The sequence below is a fragment of the Chionomys nivalis genome, chromosome 6 (assembly GCF_950005125.1).
Source record: "Chionomys nivalis chromosome 6, mChiNiv1.1, whole genome shotgun sequence".
NCBI classification, from domain to species: Eukaryota; Metazoa; Chordata; class Mammalia; order Rodentia; family Cricetidae; genus Chionomys; species Chionomys nivalis.
In genome coordinates this window covers 55,663,227-55,691,066 of record NC_080091.1, presented here as the reverse complement: position 1 = coordinate 55,691,066, position 27,840 = coordinate 55,663,227, and the positions used below count along the sequence as shown (strand labels likewise).

At 38.8% G+C, this 27,840-nt stretch overlaps 1 protein-coding gene across 3 annotated transcripts in view; it reads left to right on the top strand.

Moving 5' to 3' along the window:
• The window catches only part of Ppargc1a (PPARG coactivator 1 alpha), a 630,833-nt gene extending 608,734 nt beyond the window's left edge, over nucleotides 1-22,099 (top strand). For all 3 annotated transcript variants that reach the window (XM_057772163.1, XM_057772164.1, XM_057772162.1), the window contains 6 exons: nucleotides 701-1,616; nucleotides 2,141-2,245; nucleotides 2,402-2,522; nucleotides 12,961-13,082; nucleotides 13,427-13,578; nucleotides 18,185-22,099. In XM_057772163.1, the coding sequence (XP_057628146.1) occupies nucleotides 701-1,616; nucleotides 2,141-2,245; nucleotides 2,402-2,522; nucleotides 12,961-13,082; nucleotides 13,427-13,578; nucleotides 18,185-18,288 (1,520 nt within the window). In that variant the 3' untranslated portion in view covers nucleotides 18,289-22,099. The remainder of the gene's footprint in view (nucleotides 1-700; nucleotides 1,617-2,140; nucleotides 2,246-2,401; nucleotides 2,523-12,960; nucleotides 13,083-13,426; nucleotides 13,579-18,184) is intronic.
• Nucleotides 22,100-27,840: the final 5,741 nt, after the last annotated feature.

The following is a 27,840-nucleotide window of genomic DNA, read 5'->3' as shown; positions in this document are numbered from 1 at the left end:
CCTACATTAGCCATGGTTTACTAAGTTAATGAACTGTGGAGACAAAGACTCATTGCCGTCGAGTTGTGGAGGGGCTCTGATTCCCTGTATTCAGCTGGGTCCATCCTGTTTTGCTGAACCTATTTCAAAATTCTCTATGTATGTCATTCCTACCCTGGCCAAGATTTTCAGTCATTTCACTTTTTGAAAAACATTGCCCCAAGGGTAGATTCTTGATTGTTCTAAGAGCCTTGAACCACTTGTATTTTTCCTGCAGCATTCTCTGCAGACAAATGCCAACCAAGGCTGTTCCATGATTCTTAGGTCCCGACACACGGATTGCTTTAAGTGACTCCTGCAACACCCTTGAAAATGCCAGTGTTGGTGACAACTGCAGCTGGGGCTGCCAGCAGTGACACATTCCTGTTTTCTAGGCTGCAGAGTTTGTTAGCAGAGACGTTTGAAATAACAAAATATCACAGCCCTTGCTGCTGACTGGCGTTGCCTATCTGCCTTTTGCGGGTTGACAGGGACTTAGGAGTAGAGTCAAGTTTTCAGGACTTGTCATGAATTTAGTTTCCCCTTTCTTCACTCAGTTTTAACCATAGTCTGAGATGAAATCCAAGAAAAAAATTAGGAAATGTGTTTATCCTTGAAGAACATCTTCTGTTTCTTTTCTCTTTCTTTCCCCACATTTCTTTTTATTTCTCTTTTGTCACAGGCCTAACTCCACCCACAACCCCTCCTCATAAAGCCAACCAAGAAAACCCTTTTAAGGCTTCTCCAAAGCTGAAGCCCTCTTGTAAGACCGTGGTGCCACCACCATCCAAGAGGGCCCGGTACAGTGAGTGTTCTGGTACCCAAGGCAGCCACTCCACCAAGAAAGGGCCGGAGCAATCTGAGTTGTATGCACAACTCAGCAAGTCCTCAGTGCTCAGCCGGGGACCCGAGGAAAGGAAGACTAAACGGCCCAGCCTACGGCTGTTTGGTGACCATGACTACTGTCAGTCAGTCAATTCCAAAACGGATATACTCATTAACATATCACAGGAGCTTCAAGACTCTAGACAACTAGACTACAAAGATGCCTCCTGTGACTGGCAGGGGCACATCTGCTCTTCCACAGATTCAGGCCAATGCTACATGAGAGAGACTTTGGAGGCCAGCAAACAAGTCTCTCCTTGCAGCACCAGAAAACAGCTCCAAGACCAGGAAATCCGAGCTGAGCTGAACAAGCACTTCGGTCATCCCAGTCAAGCTGTTTTTGATGACGAAACAGACAAGACCAGTGAACTGAGGGATGGCGACTTCAGTAATGAACAATTCTCCAAACTACCTGTGTTTATAAATTCAGGACTAGCCATGGATGGCCTCTTTGATGACAGTGAAGATGAAAGTGATAAACTGAGCTACCCTTGGGATGGCACGCAGTCCTACTCATTGTTTGATGTGTCGCCTTCGTGCTCTTCTTTTAACTCTCCGTGTAGAGATTCAGTGTCACCACCCAAATGCTTACTTTCTCAAAGACCCCAAAGGATGCACTCTCGTTCAAGATCCTTTTCTCGACACAGGTCGTGTTCCCGATCACCATATTCCAGGTCAAGGTCAAGGTCCCCAGGCAGTAGATCCTCTTCAAGGTAAGGTTGTCAAAATCCACCCAATGCTAAAGTGTTTCCTCAGAAGTCAGAGAAATTTTTCAACCTTGGGGTTACTCTTCTGGAGCAACCTCATCAATTAACCGAGGCTCATACACTCCCAGACCCCACTTCTTCATGTTCTCTCACACACCCAGCTCTGAGTACTCTACCTCGGCCAATCAGAACACAGAGAGACATTTGTAAGAAACTTGCTTGTGTAACTTTTTCCATTTCTTGAAAAGGATCCCTATGTCTGGAGAGTTGAGATTCTTATAAGATAAACCTGACAGAATACCCATTCCATGAGCCATGGTAACATCAGTAAGAGACATGGAGAAGGAATTGGTCACTTCTTTGGTCTCTGGTCTGACTAGCTGATGGCAAGCTGTCACTGGAAGTTCTTGCTAGTAAGAAGAAGGCAATTGGTTGATACAGCCCTGAGCTTCCAATGATGTTCAGTGGTCCCGGTACATTGGGCTAAGAGCCAGTTGCAAACGTCCTTTTGGTTTTCTCCTCTCTCCCAGATCCTGCTACTACTATGAATCAAGTCACTACAGACACCACACACACCGCAATTCTCCCTTGTATGTGAGATCACGCTCAAGGTCACCCTACAGCCGTAGGCCCAGGTAATGAGGCCTGTCCTTTTCCTTCAGCTTCCTTTATCCCCTCCTTTGAATGGCAAGACATTACCCCCAAACTCTCCCTGTTCCCTCCCCAAGTGACAATGTGCTTTTTCATACAAACAGTGGTGGTCAGCCTAATGATGAAGTTGTGTTTCCCAGGTATGACAGCTATGAAGCATATCAGCATGAGAGGCTGAAGAGGGATGAATACCGCAGAGAGTATGAGAAGCGGGAATCTGAAAGGGCCAAGCAGAGGGAGAGGCAGAAGCAGAAAGCAATTGTAAGCAGTGTGGGGCTAATTTCTTTTCTTTGCTTTTCCTCTGAGACTTTTTTTTTGGTAGATTAAACAGCAACAGAAAGTTAATGCTCTGTTAACATTATTTTTGACTTTAAAATATCTTAAGGTGCTCTTATTTGAAAAAAAAATGGTGTCAGTATACTTCTCATGATAGTTGGATTGTGACATTCAGTAGCTTTCTCAAGGTTTGTTTTGAAAAATGAAGAAACGGGAAGATCCTTCGGTCTGACAGGACATGAAGAATGTGTATCTTTTTAGCTGCTTCTTATTACTCTTTGAGTGGGGTGCGAGGAGATTCCAGATTCCATTTAAAGTCATATTGGAAGTCTGGCTAAGAAAGTCAATATTTCTTACCTCTGGACAGAACATCACCTGACTGGGGGTGGGAACAGAGTGTTAATATAGTCACCTGACATGTGGACAGTGCTGATGCTCATGTGTAAACCTGCAAGCTATGATGAACCTGTTTGTTCTCTGAAATATAGTACTGTCCTTCACTAGGTGTTAATAAGGTGGCACTTAGGTGGTCAGAATCCAGTACATGCCCATGGCAGACACTCTTAATCAATCACGAAACTCTGTTCCTCTGAGGTCCTGCAGAGCCTTGAGGTCTTTCCCAACATAGTGCTCCTGGGAGCTGTGGCTAATTGATGAGATACGGCACTGTCTTGGTTCACTGCACCTGCTGCCCGTCTCTGCTAGCTGTTCCAAGTCACTGCAGTGCAAGGCAGCATCTGACATAGCTTGCTTATAAGCTAAGCAAGCCTCAGAGAAATTCATGCTGGGCTCCCGTGGTACCTCCAAGAAGACCCAGTCATATCAACCAAAAAAAAAAAAAATGAGGGAACAATAAAACTTACTGTATCAAACATATCCCTGATGGTGTCAAACCAAGTCTTAGCTGTCATGAGCTGGAGTAGAAAGGTTACATGAGAGGTTGTTTATCTTGGGAATTGAAAGAACCAGAAGTGAGAAATAATTGAATTGTTAGATTGGATGTTTGGTACCATCTACCTATGCATCAACCAAGGGCTGAATCAAAGGCATCCTGCGAATTCTAACACTTTACCTCATTTTTGTTCTCAATTTTCAAGTAAGCTGTGATATTAAGATTTGCCAGAATGTCATTAGTTCACACTTGGGAAGACTAATGAAAACGGAAATTTCCACTTTTCTGATATCGCTGTATTTAATTAATAACCTATTCAATAATTATCCTAATTCACACTATAGAGTGCTCTATAGTTTACAAAGCCTTTTCACAGAACATGCTACAGTCACTAATTATGAAAGTGAGCCATGTTGAGAGAACATGCTGTCACATAGTATTTGCTGGTTCACAGCATTTGCTGCTTATAAATTCATATCGTACAAAGTTCTTGATTTTCCTTAAATATAGGGTATTATTTGCTCATTTGGGCAAAATACAGTGCAATTCTAATCAAAGCCAGATGAATAATTTAATCAAAAATATGTAGCTAAATGACACGTATTTATTTTATGCCTACCAAAATAATTTAGGTCTAGATACCTAATTAGAATAAAGAAGGGGAGGGAGTCAAGCTTTTTATTTTTTCTGGTTTAGCTTTCTCTGAAAACACCTACTAGTTTGCTATTAGTCCTAACTTATGAGACAAAAGCATTCTTGAACTCCCCCTTTCCTTCCTTTGCCTCTCAAATGTTAACTTAATTCTTTGCCCAAGACAGTTCTTATCCGTTTTCAAGTCCTTTGAGAGGGGAGTTGGAGTAATTGAAATGTCACCTTGGCTATATAAAAGTATTTTGCATTAACTGGACACTGGTGAGACTTTTGGCACTGATATTTATTTAGATCTGAGAAAGAAAACCCAGGGACCAGAAACTGTTTACTCGCACTGTGATCTCCAAGTAGTAAGCGCTTCATACATATCGGAGACTTTCTGATGAATAAATTCCCACTTGCAAAGTTACGTGCTTTTTCTGCTGACCACACACGAAGTCTCAGATTCTTGTGATAAGTAATTGCCAGGTGCTTGAGATATGCATTTAGGTAAGGTCCAGCACCTGATCCAAAGAGTTAGCAGTGAGCTGACAGATAAAGGCATTCAAGCATAAAATATAATGTAATTAATGGCTTGATAGAGAGTTCATCTAAGGTACATGGTCAAAAGTGGTCATCTGAACATGTGGGTATGGAAGAGCAAGCATGGGGAAGTGGAAATGGTTCAAAATTCTGAAGGTAGGGAGGGCAATCTTTCTTGAAACAATCTTATTTTACATACCAATGCTGGTTCCCTCTCCTGTCCTCCTGCTTCCTCCACCTTCTCTCCACCCCATCTGCCACCCCCATCCACTCATCAGAGAGGGTGAAGCCTCCCATTGGGAATCAACAAACAAGGCCCTCCCTTCTATATCTAGGCTGAGCAAGGTATCCCTTCCTAGGGAATGGGCTCCAAAGAGTCAGTTTATGTACTAAGGAAAAATTCTGCTTCCATTGTTAGTGACCCCACAAACTTCCCAAGCCACATAACTGTCACCCACATTCAGAGGGCCTAGTTCAGTCTCAGGCAGGTTCCCTGGCTGTCAGTTTTATTAACTAGAATGTTTAATATGGTAGCTGAAATTAATCACATGGTTAGTTCTCTTAGGCAGAATTAAGAGGGACCATGTGAATGGATTTTAAAGACTTGGTACAAAGAAGGATGGGAAAGTTCTAAGTGTTTTTCTATCTCTCATGAGTCATATGCTGTTTCCGGTATTCTGAACTAAATAGTAAGCATTCTTAGCAATATTATCTATTTCTCTTTATATTACTTAATGTGGTTTTTAGAACATTTTCAATTACTTACATTGTAGTATGCTTTTATTGAACATTGATGGTCAAGATAGAGATTGTGCCTACAATTCATCTCTAGAAAATAGTTCATTATACTGGGAACCCCTATTGATTTAACTGTTATTACTGGGGGAGGGTGGATCAGAAATAAGCCAATACATCACAGTGGCAGGCAGAGTTTGGAGTCTTGAAACTCACACTAAAGATGTTGAACTTCGTGGCACTATGTAATGACTTTACCCACAGAAAAATTTTCTTAAGTGGTTCCCTTTTTCCCATCATACAGGCTACCTTTCATGTGCCAATCATGGAAAAACCTTGGGAAAACAGCGGAAAAGTATACTTTTGTGGACTTGAGCATAGCATGCCTATAATGATTTTTTAAGTGTGGAATATATACATATTAGAGTACTACTCAGCAGTAAAAAACAATGACTTCTCGAATTTTGCGTGCAAATGGATGGAAATAGAAAACACTATCCTGAGTGAGGTATCCCAGACTCAAAAAGAGGAACATGGGATGTACTCACTCATAATCGGTTTCTAGCCATAAAATAAAAGACATTAAGCATATAATGTGTGATCCTATAGAAGCTAAATAAGAAAGTGAACCCAAAGAAAATCATATAGTCATCCGCATGGAGAGGGGGAAGTAGACAAGATTCCAGGGCAAAAACTGGGAACTTGCGGGTGAGGTGGCATGGGGCAAAGGGGAAATGGGATGAGAAATATGAGAAGGGAAGGATGGGAGGAGCTCGGAGGATTGGGATGGTTGGGATATAGGAAGGATGGATACGGGAGCAGCGAAGTATATATCCTATCTAAGGGAGCCATCTTAGGGTTGGCAAGAGACTTGACTCTTGAGGGGTTCGCAGGTGTCCAGGAATATGTCCCCAGCTGGTACCTTGGGCAACTAAGGAGAGGGAACCTGAAATGACCCTATCCTATACTGATGAATATCTTGCATATCACCTTAGAACCTTCATCTGGCGATGGATCGAGGTAGAGACAGAGTCTCAATTTGGAGCAACGGTCTGAGCTCTTAAGGTCCACTCATTTGCTTTGAATTCCATTCAGGAAGCAGCTGTGGGAGCCAAGAGAGGCCACCCACGTTAGCTAAATAGGTTACTTCCATTCAATTTTTGAGATACCCTTAAAGTAATGAAATGAATAGCCACTTGAATTTGTAATGTCTTGGATGCTATGCTGCATTAACTGCTAAGCAGGGCAATCATGTACTTAGGGACCAGAATTCAGAAGTTCCAAAAGAAAACTTAAAAAGCATTAAAAAGTGCTCATTGATATTTTGCAGAATAAGTGTTCAGTTTTGTCTCATGGGCTTCTTCATATCTACGTTGAGTTTTCAAGGAGATCTGCAAGCTTGTCATGAATTGGAGTTCTAAAAGCTTCTTCATAGAGCTCAGGTTGAGCAAGCCTTCATAAAGCTAGCAGTAACAATTGGAAGCTGCAAATACAGAATTCTCCATTATGACTGGAGAGCATCATCATGTCAGTGTCTGCTTTCACATGACTTCCATTCAAACCCACTCTCAAAAGCCAATTGACTCTCTGTCTTTCTCTGTCCCCTAAGCTTAAAATAATTCAGATTAAACCAGAGCTATGAATGCCAGAGTTTAGTACTTAGTGTCTGAACTGTCACTGTTTTAATTTCTTGCTGAAATCCAAGTCCAACTCCATTTGCAATCTGTACAGTTTCTGCCAGAAAGCATCATAATGGGATGTTAATTTAAAGAACAAATCTAGACATTATGATGTGGCTCAGTGCTTAAAACCAAATCCAGATGCTGGAAAATGGCTAGGCTCTCACATAGTTCTCCTCTATTGGTCACTATAAAGTCCAGGAGTCACAACCAATACATCACTACTGTTGATTATAAATGTCTCTCTAAATGTAGAAACGTCAGTTGTTCTTCTTAGAGAAAAGAATCCAGTTTCATGGATAAACCTTTTTTCCATGGTTCTTGAGTATTTAACCTCTTTTTGAGGAATTGTCAGTAGAGGGAAATATGTCTTATATCATGACTTTAAGTTCAGTATTTGGAAATTTCAGTTTTTTTGTTTTTTTTTTTTTTTTTTTTGGTTTTTCGAGACAGGGTTTCTCTGTAGTTTTGGTGCCCGTCCCGGAACTAGCTCTTGTAGACCAGGCTGGCCTCGAACTCCCAGAGATCTGCCTGCCTCTGCCTCCCGAGTGCTGGCATTAAAGGCGTGTGCCACCACCGCCCGGCAGGAAATTTCAGTTTTATAAGAAAAAGAAATGCTAGTTTTGTTTACAGCATCGTCCCTATAGTGTGCCCTTTGACAATGTTTAAATGATAGATCTCATATCAAGTATACACCTGTCAACAATACACACACATACACACACACACACAGAGACAGAGAGACAGAGAGAGAGAGAGACAGAGAGAGAGGTCCCACAGTAACATAAGAATATTAATACCTTTATTTTAGTTAAGGTTTGGCAGGTACAAATATATTTCCAAACTCATAAAAGTATTTACATTGAATATGTATAATTTTTGTTTTCTGATGATATTCAAATAAAGCTCTTATAAAAACAAACATCATTATTGGTCTATAGATTTAGTTTCATCTCAGCTTTTATTTGACTGTTTGCATCTGGATTGGTTCAAGGTAGCCTTAACTGCTAGCCTGCGAGGTTCCATATAATATCTGCCTACAGGTCATTTTGGAAATCTAAATGCTATCATTTTCTTTCCTGAAAATACCCTTTATTAAGAGACTTTCAGTGAATGGTTTTTCCACTACATAAGTGTACTCAATATTAAGAGCAAGGACAACAGATTTTTTTTCAGTCCTTTTTCAGTTGATCCTTCTTTCTGGCAAGCTGTATATCTAGTTGACTGTCAACTCTGTTACCTTTTTTATTTTGAAAAAATAAATTTATATAACTAGAATGTTCACTGATGCATAATATTCATAGGTGTGTGTGTGTGTGTGTGTGTGTGTGTGTGTGAAACACGGGGACTTTGCATGCTGAGCATGGGCTCTACCCCTTGAGCTAGTCCCTGAGAAATACCTTGAACATTTTTGCCGAAGTCATGGTGCAACTACTCTGAAACTGAAAACAAAAATCTTTTGTTCTGGAGGTTAAAACGAAGTTCTCTTTGCAAAGAGAGAAGAATTAACTTTTACTTATGCTGCTCTGAAATAAAAAAAACGTAGAATAAAATTACCGGGGACCAAAGTCAAAACTATACTAGACACACTGGTGCCTAGGGTTATAGGGCATCTCATTGAGGGAATCCATTTGAAAGCATCTAACACATTGTTTGGACCATACAGTGAACAGTAAAAGTCAGCTCCTACTGTTCCCCGTCTCCTCTCCATCAAAGCCCTCTTACTAAGAGTCACTTATCAGTCCATGAGGAACAACGTTGCTTCTTTTCCCCCGGCTAACCAGCAAGTCTTATTTTCTTCTTGATAAAGATTTTAGTAATGTAAAGTCAGTTAATTCCGTCACATTTTTTTTTCTTTATTTATCTCCTGTGTTTTAGCGTAACACAGATTTACTGCAGCGGTTAATGCGACATAAATCTTCAGTTTTATTATCCACCCCATCAGCAAACTAGCCTTTGTGAAAATTGAAGCTAAAAGTTATTTGATGAATGCTCCGTGCTCCTCAATAGTGAAAACTGGTCTGAAAATAATTTTTCAACCAGCTTTTTCCAAAGGTTCTGAGTTCCTTCAAGCCCCTAAGAAGTTAGCAATGTTATTAAACATTTTGATTTCTTCTCCTTTCATCTCCTGTTTGGAAATGAATGTCTTGAAAAATTGGATGTAAATGTTATTTTTTTTTTTTAAGATATGAACTCTATTCATCCATCTAATTCAGCTGCAACATGTTAAAAGGGCTACACTTTGCCGGAAATCTTGGCCAATCACGAAAGATTTTTGTCTTTGCCGTCTAGACCTTAAGGTGTCTTCCTTCTATTTTCGTGTTTAGCATGTTGGAAACAAAGGGCTTCAGTGCTTTTTAGAGCATGCCGGCATGGCTTCAGTCTTCTGCTCTTTACAAGGTAGCAGGGCATGGCCCATCCTTGTGTTTCGTAAAACGAACTGGCACATTAAAAGGTAATTTGAGTGATGGAAGAGCAACTCTATAGAGCTGTGTCTCCTTTCACTGCAGAATCTTTCAGTCCTACAAAAGGTCCTCTGGGTTATCTCTTTTAGTGAAGATCATTGTTGCATACAGCCTTGTATAAAGCCGCAATTCAGAAACTGTCCCAATATGTCTGCACATATGGTCGATTTTCGCTTTAACTTCACATTTCCTTGAAAACATAGGCTGTGTGTATTCCCATAATGGTAGCGGAGCAATTTCTGTGCTATGGCTCAATTTCTTTCTTTCTCTTCTGCAGTTCCCTCTCCTTTCTTTACACAGTAGTAACTTCCCTAAAAGGCTCATTAAAAAAAAAAATCCATAACACCATGCAAGCAGGCGCCAGGAAGTTTAAGTTTAGATAACAGTCCCATCACATTTGGCTGTTGGGCTGAAACTGGGTGCGTAAATAGAATGGAATGTGGTGTTATGATTCCCTGGATAACGTGTGTAAAGAACAGCTCTGGCTCGAGGCTCACCAGCCATTTCTATCTACTGACTACCCAACCATGTTGCATGTTCTGGAAAAACAATTTCAGCCTTCAGTTGCAACATACAATATACATGCAAGTGACTCTTGAATCTGCTTCCTTTACTTCATCAGTCAGTTAGGAGGCTTGATAGCATGGGCAGAGGAATTCTGTTCCAGCTGTTTGAGTGGAGTCTTCCCTCTGAATGCCAGGGTTCTTTTGAAAATGAGCCTGCATCTATTCTGTACTCCTTGCTCTTCAATCTATAAACTCCTTTTGGTAACTCATTCAGTTGAGTTGCCTAAGCAGAGATTTGTCCTTAATAGAGGACCATATTCAAATAATACCCCCTCTATGTTGGAATATTTCAGGAGTAATGGTCACCCAGTCATGGGTTAGAGATAAAAAGTATTAATTGATGACTGAAGCAAATACTTAACTTCTAAGAGTACTTTTTGCCTTTGAAGAGGATGTAGATTTGGTTTAACTCACAACCATTATTATAACTCTAGTTCTCTAGTTCCAGGGAATTCAGTTCTTTCTTCTGAACTCTATGGGTTACCAGGCACACATGTGATGCACACACACACACGCACACACACACATATTCAGGCAAAATAGTTCTACACATAAAAAATTTTAAAAATTGATTTTAAAATCCTATATCAAATATTTACTGAGATTCCTTTTCATACTTAACATAAATTGGGGCAAAGAACAGATATAGACTCTAATTTCATGAATTCTTCATTGTACAAGGGAGAGAGACATTGAACAATGAATAAACTATAATGATTTAATTGTACTTAAGCAGAAATAGAGGGAAACACAGATTTCTTAAGACTGGCTAATAACGTTTCATCTGAATTCTCAAATGACACAGACATGAATCTTAATGTAAGTCTGGACAGTAAATGTGAGGGACTTGGGATACAATTTAGGAGATGTATTTCAAATTACAGTGGAACACCTTGTGCAAAGCCTTGGAGATGGAAGGAACACAGAGTAACTAGGGGCATCTAGAAGTTCAGCATAAAACCTAGAGTGAAGGAAAGCATGAGCTATAGGAGAAAGACCACGCAGAAAAGCTTAAATTCTGCACCATCTACCTATTAGGTCTTCTTAATGAATTAGATGCATGATCAGAAGTATTAGAGGCCATGATTACATCTAATTGCACATGACATGACTGAATCATCTTGATTTATTGAAAATTATTCCATTTGTGATAAAAGGAGAAATTAGAGGGAACAAACATAGACATGGGGATTAAAGTTGTCCATAAACAGAAGCTGGAAGTTTAGCCTGGGAGAGAGGGAATAAGGAAGACAAATTAAAGTGAGATTAAAGAGATAAAGCTCAATAGGACCTGGGTTTAATACCAAGGACCCACATGGGTGGTGCCTCTTTGTAATTCTATCTCTGGCGGATCCAGTGCCCTCTTGGCCTCCTGGTGTGTGGTTAGATAGTGTGCTTTGGCAAGGTTGTTCCAGTTTAAGAGGTCTAGAGGAAGTCCAGGAAGTAGTTGGTTATCTAAAGCTCAGAGGAGCTTCCTTCCCTGATGAAGGTATTCGGTAGTGTTGTTTATAATAAATGTGACTAGGCATAGATGAGCAGACCATCGACGAAGCCACCAAACACGTAGGTTGCTCAGTTGTACTTTGCAGGTACCAGTAAGCGCTCACCCTGTGGCAGCTCAGTTGCTAACTTATGGAAAAGGAAAAGCTGCCAATAAACGCTGGTGAACTTCTCTTTGTCTTAAGCCTGCAGTGAGTTTTTGTAGCTTTTAAGAATGAGGCGCTTGGTATAACCAGAGAAACACGCTTGGGTGCCTGAATCTGTATGCTACCCGCATGTTTCCCAGCCTCTTGGCTTTGATCCTACTTAAATTTCTGCAACCTCAAGTTCACTTCATTTTGCTTGTCCCTGGTAGGCACATAACTAGTTGGTAAGGACAGTCTCTATATTTGCTCCAAATGTTCTTTAAAACTTTCCTCAGTTTTGAGGCGTTATTCTATTTGGTTCCTGCCCTAGAACAAAATATTCAAGAGGGTTTCACTAAGCATGAAGCCCACATTTATATAAAAGGAATCTTATCTTCAGGCAACAGTATGGGCTTCCTGTGTTTTGTAGGTTATAAATTTCTAATGGCTTTTACATTATGATCATATTGACTGCACTTGTAGAAATGAGGCTACACCCCTCTAGTCTGTTCTTAAAATAGGGCTGAGTCTATTGGTGAAGTAAAACATATCCTTTTTCATTCGGCCCTTACTCTTCAGAGACCCATGGCTAAAAATGGCCTACATTTCAAAACTGCAACTCAAATGATTCTCTTCTGAACACATACTTTAGAACTGCTGTGTATTCTTGCTATAAATGAAGATCATTGAGGCCTTATCTCCCATTTGCTTCTTTTGTTTTACCTCCTGGATAAACCCCAACAATTGCATTTGGATCATGTTCCTTTAGGAAGATTTTGTGGAGTATTAAAGATTAAGAACCACCCTTTGAGAATGTCAAAATGTGTACATTTTCAAATTAGAATTCTAAGTTGATGGGAACTTAAATAGTTTTATAAGCCAGGCTAGCTATTATACCAATTCTGAAGATTAATAACCAAGTAATAAGTGCTCACGTATTTCATATGTACTGGATATCTTCTCAGTGATTTAAAAAAATCTCATTGAATAAATGTCTTCTCTGATATATGAAGTTCTCTGGAAGAAAGACAAGGGTGAGACAGAAGTGGGAAAGTGAAGCTCAGTGGAGAAGAAAGCTTAGTGTGACCGAAGAGCTTGAACGTAAGGCATGGAAAGTCAAACTTGGTTCCTATGTGGTAGTTTTCCTTAGATCTAATATCTGTTTTGCTCTAGTGAGACTGCCCTCTGAGTTCTTATTCATGATTATATGTTCATAGATGCTTCTGGTGGCACAACTGCCTTTTGTCTCCAGAGCTAGAAAAAGCCTCTCCTTCTCCTTTGCTTATAGGAAGAACGCCGTGTGATTTACGTTGGTAAAATCAGACCTGACACGACGCGGACAGAACTGAGAGACCGCTTTGAAGTTTTTGGTGAAATTGAGGAATGCACAGTAAATCTGCGGGATGATGGGTGAGAATCTTCAAAATTATTTCTTGTTTAGAAGCTGACGTATGTTAAAAATTATGGCCCTAAGATTACTGGGATGGGAGTTGCCAATGTAAGTGTTTTGACAGATGACATGTTGAGTTCAGAACCTTATTTATTTTCTTTCATCCCTATTTATTAATCTTTCTAGTTGAGATTTCCTGTCTCAGAATAAGTATTTAGCTGCCTGACAGGACAATCACACTGATAAATGGATGTGGTGGCAGAGATGCTGGCACCAGTGATGTCTCCCAAAGTAGAAGGGGTTGCAGTCCTCTGTGCCAATGCTGCATAACCAGCTCTGAACGCCTCTTCCCTGCCCATTGCAGAGACAGCTATGGCTTCATCACCTACCGTTACACCTGTGATGCTTTCGCTGCTCTGGAGAATGGATACACTTTACGCAGGTCGAATGAAACTGACTTTGAGCTGTACTTTTGTGGACGGAAGCAATTTTTCAAGTCTAACTATGCAGACCTAGGTACGGTATATAACTGTTGTACATGCAAGGCTGAATCTATAATATAGAGCTCCAGATGGAAGTGAGGATGCTCCACAGACACCTTACATTAGGCTACCACTTGGCTTTCCTGAAGGGAGTGTATGAATACAGTTTTTGTTTGTGTAGATGACTCTTTTAGAAGCAAGGTGCTTAAGTCTGTGCCCTGAAGGGCAGATGTACTTTTACTCTCTGAAGAGATGCTAAACCATCTGTGGGGTCTGTGTATGCTGGCGGTATTGTCTTATGTATGCATGTGTTGTATGTATCTCTGTCTACATTTATTCAAGTTTTGCACATGTCTCTGTTTATTCTTTATTCATACTCTCAATCCTTTCCTATAAACTCAAGCATTGGCATTGCTTTGTAGCACAGGGTAGGACACAAGCACTTGGAAACACTTTTATTATACTTGAGAAGAGAAAGATGAAGTCCATTAGCTAAATGACCATTGACTTAATTTCTTGAGAATAAAATAAAACAAAAACCAAGCTTGTAGAGTATTTCTGGATCCTATACGTTGTATGGGAAGCTCAGCAAACAATTGTCGTTTGAGAGCAAAATCACAGTCAGAGGTTTGTACTGTTGCCATATTCACCATACATTAAACAAAACACATCACTATTTGCTTTCTCCTCTTCAGAGGAGACTCTTCAGATGAAAAGTAAAAGTTTGATCAGCTTATTACCCACAGATGATGATATTAACATCTGATTTTAGAATTTTGTCTGAGACTTCCTCCTGTCCCATAGTTGAGATCATGTTATGCACATGTGTGCTTATACCTATATATATAGCTCAAGTTCTATCTTTTTCATCAATCATACATATATTCATTTCCCAATGTGATTCATGGAACCAAAAATAATTCAGGCACATATTTTCATGGTTGCATACTATTTCACTGGGCATGTAGTATCATTATAGTTAGATAATTCATTCTAACTCTATCTGTATTCATTTTAATTTTTGATATTATAAATAATGCTACAATGGACATATTAATGTTCTTTCTAATATTAATTTTGTCCCATTGCTTTCCATCCCTTATCTAATATGTGCGTTATATACTCTTTAATTCTTTGAGGAAGAAATGAAGAAAAGTGGTAAATGTGCATTATCATGATTATTTTAAATTAATTTATAATAAGGCTAAAATTAGCATGCACATCTATTCTTCAACATTATTAGCTATCCATTCACTATTGCTCTGATGCTATATAAAGACAAAAATGAATACCAATTACTTAGATTTCTTTTTTCCTTCCAGGACAGTTGTGTCTTTCTGGAGTAATTGATATAGGTGCCGAGCATTGTTCACGGGGAATATGCTATAATTCACTTCACAAGCTAAATAGATAGAGGGGAACAGGGAAGCGGCAGCTGACTGCTAGAGAGATAGAGGCCTAGGGATGAAAGTATAAAACCTGGCAAGTCATTTGTTCAAATGCTGGCTGATAAAAACAGTCAAGACAGATTGAAGCCTTGAATTGATTTGACTTATTTTCTTCCGTGATGAAGGCTGGGGGTATTTCTACTCTCTCCCAATGTCTAGAGTTTAAAACAAGCTACCTAGAGGGGTCTTTAGATCACAATTCATCATGGGAGAGGGAGGATTGGATGATATTTCCAAATTGAACTGGCGCCTGCCTGAAATAGTTCTAAGGAAAACGTTCCTCAGCTTGCTATCTCTCTGCCTAGCCAGCAGCCATGGAAACTTGACCATTCCTAAGCTCACTCCCTAGCTTTTGAAAAACGTATTTGATGCGTATCCCAATAGCATGGGATAGTCGAAGTCCCTAAAGCATGTTAAGGCCATAAAGATGCTGTTCTCAACACATTTCTGAGGTAGCCAAAAGAGCCGCAGCATTAAAATCAAGTCACCCTACATTTGAGACCTGGTTCACTGCTGATCTTGGCTAAGCATTTCAGCTCCATTAGCTTCTGATTGTTTATTTATAAAATAACTCATATTGTCATGGAGGAATATTAAATGGTGGAGGAGCTGATATCACAAGGCCTAATATAAAACAAATAGGCTACAATTAAAAGTAAGAGCAATAAGAAGTTAGAAATTTGGGATTGTTTTTAAATGGAAGAATTAACATTAGGGTCTAGCTTAAAAGCTCAGTGAAAATTTCCAGTATCTTGTCTTTGTTTCCACGAAGAATTTATAGGAAATGTTTCAAGTCATGTGATACTTAATTAAAAGGAACATAATAATGTACTACATACATAAAGCAATTGGAAACTCATAGATGTGCTAACATTAAAGAAAACTGACATAATACTTATTAATTGGACTGAGACAGAAAAATGTTCTATGATTTTAGACAGATTCTACCTTTGCGGTTTTTCCTGTTTCATTTGCTTCTCCAAATGAAGTTGCCTATCACGTGATCCTATTCCTCTACCACAAAAACCGACTAAGATTACTACATTGCTATTAGAAGAGCATATAATGATCGCAACTACGATTTATTAGCTAGTTTTATAAAGGAGAGTGAAAAATTAATGTGATTTGATTAGGGCTACTGTGATGAAGCCAGGATTCGAAGTTTTCTCTACTATTTAGGAATTTCTATCTATTGGTTCTATTTACTGTTATATAAGCAATGCCTCTTGCCAACAAAATGCCTTGATACAAAATATTAAGAAGGATTGGATGTATGGATCAGTAGTCTAGAATAAACATTGCTCTTTCAGAAGGCGTAGGCTTGATTACTTGCACCCATGTGGTGGCTCACAACCGTCCATAACTCCAGTTTCAGGGGACTCTCTATCGGCCTCTATCAGACGAGGCATGTACATGGTGCTCATACATACCTGCAGGAAAAATACCCATGCATATAAAGTAAATAAATATAAAGTAAAAATTCTTAGTCAGGAAAGACAGAATCAGAACAGATGACTTTATATTAAGAATATACTGGTTTTGATTAACTATTAGTTAACACATTGAAATCATGTTCAGGCATATATGAAAAATGAAATAATACATTCATAGTTAGTTCTTTACACAAATAGTAGACTATTATATTATGTTATATATATATGTATAAACATATATATCTTTTCATTTTTCTTGCCATTTATTGGTAATTAATTTCCAGATCCCAACATGAATATTTTCAGCTATGGTTTTAATAGTATGGAGGTGCCTGAGATTAATGCATCCATTCAAGAACATTATTTTGACTACCTACCTGGAGCAACAGTTTTCCAGGTGCTAAGAAAACAAATGTGATTTTTTTTTGCATCCATTAATATGGGAACATTATTTCTAAGAATTTCTTTTGAAAATAATGAGGTGGCTTTTAGTTTATTTCCACATTTTCATTATATGTTACCATGTTCCAGCATCTTCTCTTCAACATAAGAGGGTGTGGTTGACTTCCTCCTGCGGTCTCACATAGGGCTGTCTCATCCAGCAGGAGCATCTCTTTTGGACGCCTGTTAAGAGAGATAATATGTGTGTGCTTGTGTAGATGGGTGTCTATGTGAAGTCCACCACAGTGAAGAAACTTTTGAGAAATATTGTCTCCCAGCATTCTGAATATTTATCAAAAGAAATACAGAATATTAAATTGTGGATTAATTAGTCTTAGGGTAACCCAACATTAGGTAACTACACTTCTCTAAATTCCCTCCATGCAAAAGGAATGCAAATTTCCCTCCGTGGTCGCCTAATGTTTTGTCTTACACAAAACCCCAGAGCTCCACCCCAGCCCCAGCTAAGTGCGTCTTCATATTGCAATTTATGCTTCCATAGTCTCTACTCTTGCACTCCTGTCCTTTGGATTTTTGTGTTGTAACTTAGCTTAGGAAAAATATGGAATGCTTATATGGTTAGTAGGATTGTTAATGTTTCCCTGAAAGGTTTTATTACCCTTCAAATAAATACTCCCCAAGAAAGTAATTCATTCACAGAAGGTTTTGGTTGTATTTCCCAGAAACTCTTTCTCACTTATAAGACCAGCCTGCACTATCTACTCTTTTCTATAGATATAAATAAAGAATGGCTGGAAGTGTTTAACAGCATTTTACTTTAACATAGATTGCTAAACACAAGTGTTTTAAAAGAGTTGTTTGACATAACGTGGGATTTTGCATAAAATCAGATTTGAACAAGTTGAAAAATCCAAGACAGTCTAGAATGATCTTTGTCCATCCTAACCCACTAAATTTTATGCTCAATAAAGTTAAATCCATTAATGGGAAAATTATTTCCAGCTTCTACTTGTACCTTCCCATCTAAGTTATTGGGGAACCATTGGCAAGTCATTTAAAATGCCAAGATAAGGGAAATGTAGTTACCTATAAAGATATTAAATATTAAAGAACCATTGAAATCTACTACTCCTGTGTTCTCTGAGTTTTTCGGTATACAGTGAATCAATTGGCTTTTGATTTTGAAAGCCGACTACTCCCTTCTCTATTTACATTTATATACTCAATAAAATTCAGGCACCATTTTTAAGTACATTGATTCATTACATTACAATTGAACCAGGTATCTTGAATTGCATTGAAAGCCACCAGCAAAAGATGCATGTAACCTGGTTTGGTGTTTTTTTGTTTTTTCCAGATTCAAATTCAGATGACTTTGACCCTGCTTCCACCAAGAGCAAGTATGACTCTCTGGATTTTGATAGTTTACTGAAGGAAGCTCAGAGAAGCTTGCGCAGGTAACATGTTCCCTGGCTGAGGATGACAGAGAGATGGTCAATACCTCAAGGGACAGCGTGTCCTTTCCCAAGACTCTTGCAAGTCATACTTAGGAATTTCTCCTACTTTACACTCTCTGTACAAAAAATAAAGCAAAACAACAACCATTAGAACAAGAACAACAACGGTTTACATGAACACAGCTGCTGAAGAGGCAAGAGATGGAATGAAAATCCAGTAAGCACACGTTTATTCACGGGTGTCAGCTTTGCTTTCCCTGGAGGCTCTTGGTGACAGTGTGTGTGTGTGTGTGTGTGTGTGTGTGTGTGTGTACTTATTTGGGGCATACATGTGTGCGCATGTGAGGACTTGGGGGCACCTGACCAGAATGAACAAGGGCAAACCCCTTCAAATGGCAGCATATCCATGAAGACACACTTAAAACCTAGAACTTCAAAATGTTCATATTCTATACAAAAGGAAAATAAATAGAAACAAATTAAACGGAAAGAAAACTAACCAACCACCCTAAAATGACACTACTGATGTCTGTTGTCAGCCTCCGGTACCGTCTTTCCAGAAAGTGCAAAACCAACCTGCAGCAAGCTCTCTCTCTTAACGTAACGATTTCCTGACAATCCCGAAGACACTACAGGTTCCACAGAACTAATATCCTCTCTCTCTCTTTCTCTCTCTCTCTCTCTCTCTCTCTTCCCCCTCTCTCTTCCTCTTTCTTTCCTTTTGCCATGGAATCTGGGTGGGAGAGGATACTGCAGGCAACAGATGCTAAACTTTCCTAACATTTTGAAGTTTCTGTAGTTCGTCCTTTGTCCTGACACCTATGTATATGTCCACAATGTTGATCTTCCACTGGAAATTTTTGCAAAGCCTTGTCATTGGTCAAGCGGGGAGTGTGTTCGGTGGTTCCTTCTGAGGAGGAGACCTGGTGTTACATGACTGCTGAGAGTTGAGTAGAACTCTCTGGATGTGTTCAGATAGTGTAATTGCTACATTCTCTGATGTAGTTAAGTATTTACAGATGTTAAACGGAGTATTTTTATTTTATGTACATACTCTACAACTATGTTCTTTTTTTGTTACAGCTATGCACTGTAAATGCAGCCTTCTTTTCAAAACTGCTAAATTTTTCTTAATCAAGAATATTCAAATGTAATTATGAGGTGAAACAATTATTGTACACTAACATATTTAGAAGCTAAACTTACTGCTTATATATATTTGATTGTAAAAAAACAAAACAAAACAAAACAAAAGACAGTGTGTGTGTGTGTGTGTGTCCGTTGAGTGCACTACAACAAATTGACGCTTCACGCACATCCATCCCCTCGTAGGAGCTTCGATCTAAGCATCTTGTCAAGAACAACAAAAATCCTAGGCCCCTAAAGGTATTAGCCACTTCTGCGATATTTTTCCACATTTTCTTGTTGCTTGTTTTTCTTTGAAGTTTTATACACTGGATTTGTTAGGGGAATGAAATTTTCTCATCTAAAATTTTTCTAGACAATATCATGATTTTATGTAAAGTCTCTCAATGGGGAACCATTAAGAAATGTTTTTATTTTCTCTATCAACAGTAGTTTTGAAACTAGAGGTCAAAAAAATCTTTTTAAAATGCTGTTTTGTTTTAATTTTTGTGATTTTAATTTGATACAAAATGCTGAGGTAATAATTACAGTATGATTTTTACAATAATTAATGTGTGTCTGAAGACTATCTTTGAAGCCAGTATCTCTTTCCCTTGGCAGAATATGATGATGGTATTTAATCTGTATTTTTTACAGTTATACATCCTGTATAAATACTGATATTTCATTCCTTTGTTTACTAAAGAGACATATTTATCAGTTGCAGATAGCCTATTTATTATAAATTATGAGATGATGAAAATAATACGGCCAGTGGAGACTTTCTACCCAGGGTGCATGGCGGTTGTCAGGTGGGAGTGTAAGTTCTTCATTTGGGAAACTCAGCTCTCGCAGAAGCAGTGTTCCTTCTCTCACTAGCATGGCCTCTGACGTGACCATGATGTTGTTCGTGGTGACATTGCTTCTGCTAAATTTAATAATAATAACAATAATAAATGTCAGAAATAAAAAAACCTCCATTCTGAGCATCAGGATTTCATCTGAGTGTGGAATTACTGCCATGGAAATCACTAAAGTTTGGAGTATGTTTTTGAGTTCCAAATTGAGATGTGTTTACTGTTTGGCTGACGTGACTTTTCTGGAAGATGTGATAGACCTACTATTACTTAATTGTTCTTTTCCTTTCTCTCACCCAACACGATCTTACAAAATGGGTTTCACCCCCAGGCCAATGCAGCTAATTTTGAGGGCTGCGTTCATTTATCACCAGCATATTGTGTTCTGAGTGAATCCACTGTCTGTCCTGTCGGATGCTTGCTCAAGTGTTTGGCTTACTCTTTCTAAGTAGATAGAAAGCAATAAATAACTATGAAATAAAAGAATTGTGTTCACAGGTTCTGCGTTACAACAGTAACACATCTTTAATCCGCCTAATTCTTGTTCTGTAGGTTCAATGCAGGTATTTTAACTCTTTGTGAACGCCAAACTAAAGTTTACAGTCTTTCTTTCTGAATTTTGAGTATCTTCTGTTGTAGAATAATAATAAAAAAGACTATTAAGAGCAATAAATTATTTTTAAGAAATCAATATTTAGTAAATCCTGTTATGTGTTTAAGGACCAGATGCGTTCTCTATTTTGCCTTTCAATTTTTGTGATCCAACTTTAAATACGTTGTTCTCTGTTTGCCCTGAATCATGGACATGACTGAAATACGTGATTTCTTTTCTTACTTCTCAAAAGACAACACTACAGATTTCATGTTGAGGATTTATTGATCTCCCTCACCCTTTGGCCTGACAAATCTTGTTACCATGAAGATAGTTTTCCTCCATGGACTTCAGATTGCATCTAAAATTAGTGAAGCTTTTGTATCTTATGCAGACACTGTGGGTAGCCCATCAAAATGTAAGCTGTAAGCTGTGTTCCTTTCTTTCTTTCTTTTTTTCACTTCCTTTGGGAGAGAATCTTTCCAGCAACATATGCACCCCAACATCATGGGAGGCAAATTTCAGCATAGATCTATAAGACTTTCAGATGACCATGGGCCATTGCTTTCATGCTGTGGTAAGTACTACATCTACAATTTTGGTACCCGAACTGGTGCTTTAGAAATGCGGGGTTTTTATTTAAAAAAAGAAGAAGAAGAAGAAAAGAAATGTAGCAGAATAATTCTTTCAGCGCAACAAAATCAGTTTTTATAAAGGACTCTGAGAACAATGGTTGAGCTGTCAACACTCAAAACAGCAGAGAGGGAACTTGGCACTATTGGGGTAAAGTGTTTGGGTCAGTTGAAAAAAGGAAACCTTTTCATGCCTTTAGATGTGAGCTAACAGTAGGTAATGATCATGTGTCCTTTTTTGATGGCTGTACTGAGAACTTCAATCACTGTAGTCTAAGATCTGATCTATAGATGACCTAGAATAGCCATATAATATAATGTGATGATTCTAAATTTGTACCTATGTGACAGACATTTTCAATAATGTGAAAACTGCTGATTTGATGGAGCTACTTTAAGATTTGTAGGTGAAAGTGTAACACTGTTGGTTGAACTATGCTGAAGAGGGAAAGCGAGCGATTAGTTTGAGCCCTTGCCGGCTCTTTTCCACCTGCCAATTCTACATGTATTGTTGTGGTTTTATTCATTGTATGAAAATTCCTGTGATTTTTTTTTAATGTGCAGTACACATCAGCCTCACTGAGCTAATAAAGGGAAACGAATGTTTCAAATCTACTTCTGCTTTTCTTATTTAACGGAACCAAATTGTTGGCATGTTTCTCAGATCAGTGCACATCGCTGCTTACTATTCAATTTCCTCTCAGGCCTCTCTCCCTTCCTCGCTGCTTTAGCTCCGAGGACGTGTCCACCTCTCGTATTTTACCTAGTGTTTTTCAAAGTATAAAGGGGAGGGGTGGTTGATTTCTATAATGAAGGTTGAGTGGGTGAAAATTGACGTGGAACTTTATCAAATGGCTTAGCTCAATTTGTGCAAGTAACCCTGGAAAGTATGTACTTTTAAGGTTAAATTATGGCCTGGAGGGTTATCAGGTAAATATTTGGTAGGGATCTTGATTCTATTATAGATTAGTCAGATACTTTTTGATGACTTACATCGGGAGAAAGGCCTTGTCCTATTCATGTTACCAGGTTGTATAGGAATGGGCAGGTCGCTGCAGGTATGTCCTGCTGTCTGGCTGTCTGTTGTGCCTGGTAGCAAGTCATGATCTTAAAGATAAAGGCATTGTTATTATTACAGCCTCTGCTGATATTGTGTGTTCCTCTGTACTCAAGAGCAGAGTACACACAACACTGGGAGACTCACAACCGAATATATCTTCTTACACCCACCCTACCAAATCCACAGCAAACAATGTTTGTGAATATTGAAATGTGATTAAACTTCATTAAAATACACCAAAATCCTGCAAATAACATAGGAAACACACTCTCTATGGTGCTACTTCCATTCTACACAAATAGTAAAATTCATTCATATACGTTGTCAACATTTGAGATAAAAAACTTAATGTTAAGTCATACAGTTATACAACTATAGATCCTAAGTTTTACTGAGATCCAGGGAATGTATCAGAGCTGACTCAACTTCCATTTTTGCTTATGTTGTACTGGGAATCTTTTTATCTTCTGTTTGGAAGAAGCCAGGATATTAAAATAATAAAAGTACTTCTGAAGGAATTAACTATTTACTCTAATAAGCCTTTTGGGGGAGGGTAGATAGTTAATGGGGATTCTAGGTGATCTTAGCTGCTAGCTTTGTATTGGAACATCTTGATGGGAAATAATAGACTTGTTTTCTTCTGCCCTCATAATGTTAAATTAATTCCATCTTGGATGATACTATTGGCAAAAATCATTATCAGAACCAAAAGTAACTGAGTACATGATGACAGTAGTTTTTCTATCTCATTTCAAAAATTTTCCATATTAAAATGGTCTAAACTATGAACAGTGTGATATTGAGTTGAAATTCTTTTTCAACATTGCCAGTTTTCTCATATTTGTGGGGTTATTTAGCAGATCACCGGATGAAATTTGCAGTCCAAACATTACTATTACACTCATCTGACACTAGTATTACTAGATATAAAGTTTTAACTCACTATTAATTATGGAACATATTAAACAAAGCCTACTTTTGCAATATTTACTTTATATTAATCTCACATTGTGCGATTTCTCCTTGGCCCTTTTTTTTTGTTTCAGCATGCTGTGCACCATTATAAATCAATCTTTGTACTTTATCAAACAACAGAGAGTAATAAAGAAGGTCACAACTCAGAGAGAAGATCCTTGGAGGTTTGTAACATCATGATTTAAATCTCAGAAAGATTTAATCAAAAGCTGAATTAATCCCCGAGGAAAAGATGTTGTGTAGATTCCATTGATGGGTACAAAGCAACCTATTTCTTTTCTCCTGGTCTCTAGTAATATGTTGAGGAAAGGAACAGCTTTTGTGTGAGGAAGACAAGGATTCTTTGGCAGGAGAAGGCTAACATTCAATCCCCGTTAGGTCAGCCGTCCTCTCTTCCATTATTGTTATAGGGGTACCGTCAGTGTTTCTAGTGCATAAAGTTAAATGTCCTCCACCCGTTTGTTCTCAGCTATCCCATGTGATTCTGTAACTGCACGCCGTCCCCAAAGCTGCACTCCAGTGAAGCATGCGGAATGTGTGGGTCACATGGGCTAGTTTCCAGGTCTCTTCTGTGCAATCAGGTGATTGCTTCAGGGCAAATTCTCAGCATTCAAGGGTACCAAGGACTTGCTGAAAGAAATGAACATAAAATTAGAATATTTTCAAGACCCATTTCTACTGAAAAGCATAGCCAGGCTCACTGATTAAGGGCAAGAGACTGCCACCCTCCCGATGCTGGCTTGCTGTCCACAATTCCATAGCAACGCAACCATGTCCCTGTTAGCTTACCGCTCCTTGCCTGTAACCAGAAGACTCACAGATGAAGCTTAGTGGAATTAATTAGTTGAAAAAAAAGTGAGAGAACTTTTAGAGGAGACAAATCAAATGCTCCTGTAATATTTTCATGATTAAATTAAATGAACATAATTATACATGCACATATGCACACCAAGGCATTATTATAATCAGGAATCTTAAAATATTGTATTGTTTCAAATTTATGCACATAGCAGTTACGGAAGGCAACTAGCGAGTGTGATATCTGAATTTGCATATTGACCATTTTCATATATTTTCATATATTAACTTCTAGTAGGAAGAAACTAAATTACTAGTGAAAATTCTAGGTTGCTTGGGAAAAAATTATTGTGCTTTTGCTGGGCTTTGAGCATCGGGGCACTTAGGAACCTTATCTCCTCTCCCTTCCACACACACGTAGTTCTGATGAATTTTCAACAAGATGACATCCAAGTGAAAGCTGAAATTAAATGGGGAGGAAAGAATCTTAAGTGGTGAAAGCCTAAAGAGCTTATTAGACTACTTAATTGGAGGGAATCTATTTTTGCAGCTATTAGGTGCTCTATAGTCAACTTTCTTCGTAACAATACTAATTGATGAGAGAAACAGCAGCTCTGGTGATGTGGTTACCACACAATCCCCTCCAGCAAATCGTTTAAGGAAATTCACAGGTGCTTTCCTTTGATTGACTTGGGTGTTCCTGGTAATTCTGTCCTGTCTTCATTTGCGTTTCCACGTTCTCCCTGCATTTCCAATCAGGCACCTTGCTTGTTCTTACAGCAGCTTCACAGAACACTTAAAAGTCTTGCTTAATACTTAGAGGAGCAAAGCTGTCCTTCCTCCTCACTTAACCACTTAGCAGGTTTTCCTTTGATAAGCACACCCTTTCGTTAAATGTTTCATATTGCTTAGAGATACCAACCTTTGAAAGCATGTCTCATTTATCAGTGAATGACTGTTCCCTGGGCCAGTGATCTAAATTGCAATGGAGATTTCCAACAGGAAAATAATTGGAGGGAAAGTTGCAAATTCACCACCCATTATTTGGTTTCAGCATCTGCAGTATGGGAGGTGCCTACACCTGCGCTGGTCTTTCCCACATCCAACAGCAGGTGCTTTGTAACACATAAAGGGACATTACAAGGGCCTGAGGCTGATGAATGAAATAATTCATAGAGAGCTCACAAGGGCTGCTTTGTCACATGGTGCCAGTGTGTCACACAATCACACGGACTAAGTGTAAAGGTCATCTGAAGGAAACAGAAGGAGTAAATAGAAGGTTAATCAAACACCTTTGAACATCATGTACAAAGCAAGGCAGGCAAAGATATCTTGGGTCTGATTTGCCTTTTATGTCTACACGTTCCATGAGGTCACATAGACAGAAGAAGAGGTTGTACGGATAAGTAGCTGATCTCTGAAGAAGAGAATGAATATTGTAGATTGGTTTTATGTGTCGGGTTGTCTCTCTGTTAGCTTAGAGGATTTGACTAAAGCCCTATTTACTGCCTTGCTGGTAGGATGGAAACACAGGATTTCAGATACAACATTTAAGCATTCATGTCTTACAGTTATAAAATATAAGGTTCACCCCACATACAACACAAAGAGTATTCCATATTTGATTTATGCTTTTGGGAAGATTCCTTTTTCTTTCCTGGATGGTTCATTCTTGCCATTTCCAAATAGCCGTTTGCAACAAGAGATCTTGGCAGACTTTGAGTATTTAGAGGTTAACATTAACTTCCCTTAAAAGCTATATCTGATAGTTAGCATGGGCACATGCAAATTTGTAGTATTGGAGATATTGAAAGACATTTCTTTCCTCTTAACTTTGGCATGTAAATTTTATTTAGAAACATGATCAACTTAAGAAGCTGGGGGAGGGGAAAGTGGAGGGAGGGAAATTGTGGTTGGTATGTAAAATGAATAAAAAATTTAAAAAACAAAAAGAAGACTTCTTTTCTTACTATGAGATGTACCCGGTTGTTGCCCTTTCCCCCAAATTTGGCCTCAGATAATGGTGTGGCTGGATCTGAAACTTTTTCTTAAATATCCTCCATTCAGATTTTTGCGAATTTGTCCATTAAGGCAAATCTTTCACTGAATGAAGGCAAAAAAAAAAAACCAAAAAAAAAAAAAAAAAAAAACACTACCTCGAGTTGAAACTCCAGATAAGCAGGCCATGAGAATATGAAGATAATGAAAATTGCAATGATGATATCAGCTACCATTTATTATGGATTTGCCCTCTCAGCAGTCACTTTGCCTAGCTGATTACAAGGCACTTTCTTAATCAGTCCATATAACCAAAGGACAAGGGAGAAACATAACCCTTCCCATTTTATAGATGAGGAAATGGAGGTTTGGGACAATTACTGTCTAGAACAGGGCAAAGTTGAACTGACCTCAAAACTTATTTCCCTGTCATGCAATGTACAAAGCCTCCAGGAACAAAATATTGATGATGAAAGGGAAAACCTTCTGTCAGAGTAAATTGGCTGCTTAAGCATTTGTGTAGCTTTGTTGTTCCCGTCTGGTTGTATCAAAAACTCTTCGTAGTTTACAGTCTTCCATTGTACAGTGATGAAATTCAAACATGCAGATGATTGCAGCCTATACACGGAGCAGAAAGAAATAGATGCGAATCCTGTTCCACACCTAGCTACCAGTACAAAAAATATTGAAATGTAAATTTCCTAAGAGCAGCAGCAGGTCATTCAGAGTCTCTGTGCGAGCCTCATTCACATATACACTTTTTCACTTGCCATGTTTTATGAAGAGAGTTGCTTTGCATCAATGGGTGATAGAGATTATATCCCAAGAAACATATCAGAAGTTGAAGATGTATAGTTTAGTCAGAAATCATCCCATGCGTATAATCTCTGAGCCCTCACAGTTGAGAAGAGTAGGAAATTGCCAAGTTCTGTAATTTCCCTCATGAGCTCAGGCATCACTGTGAACTGTAGTCCACCTGCTGGTCCAGTATCACAAGAGAACACTGTGTTAAACAATGCCGTCCTAAGAAAAGATCAATCTGTGGAGCATAATTTTCAGTAAATGTGTGTTGTTTGCAGACCATCTTTTTAAAAAATATTTATTTATTTATTTATTAAAGATTTCTGCCTTCTCCCCGCCACCGCCTCCCATTTCCCTCCCCCTCCCCCAATCAAGTCCCTCTCCCTCGTCAGCCCAAGAGCAATCAGGGTTCCCTGCCCTGTGGGAAGTCCAAGGACCACCCACCTCCATCCAGGTCTAGTAAGGTGAGCATCCAAACTGCCTAGGCTCCCACAAATCCAGTACGTGCAGTAGGATCAAAAACCCATTGCCATTGTTCCTGAGTTCTCAGTAGTTCTCATTGTCTGCTATGTTCAGCGAGTCCGGTTTTATCCCATGCTTTTTCAGACCCAGGCCAGCTGGCCTTGGTGAGTTCCTGATAGAACATCCCCATTGTCTCAGTGTGTGGGTGCACCCCTCGCGGTCCTGAGTTCCTTGCTTGTGCTCTCTCTCCTTCTGC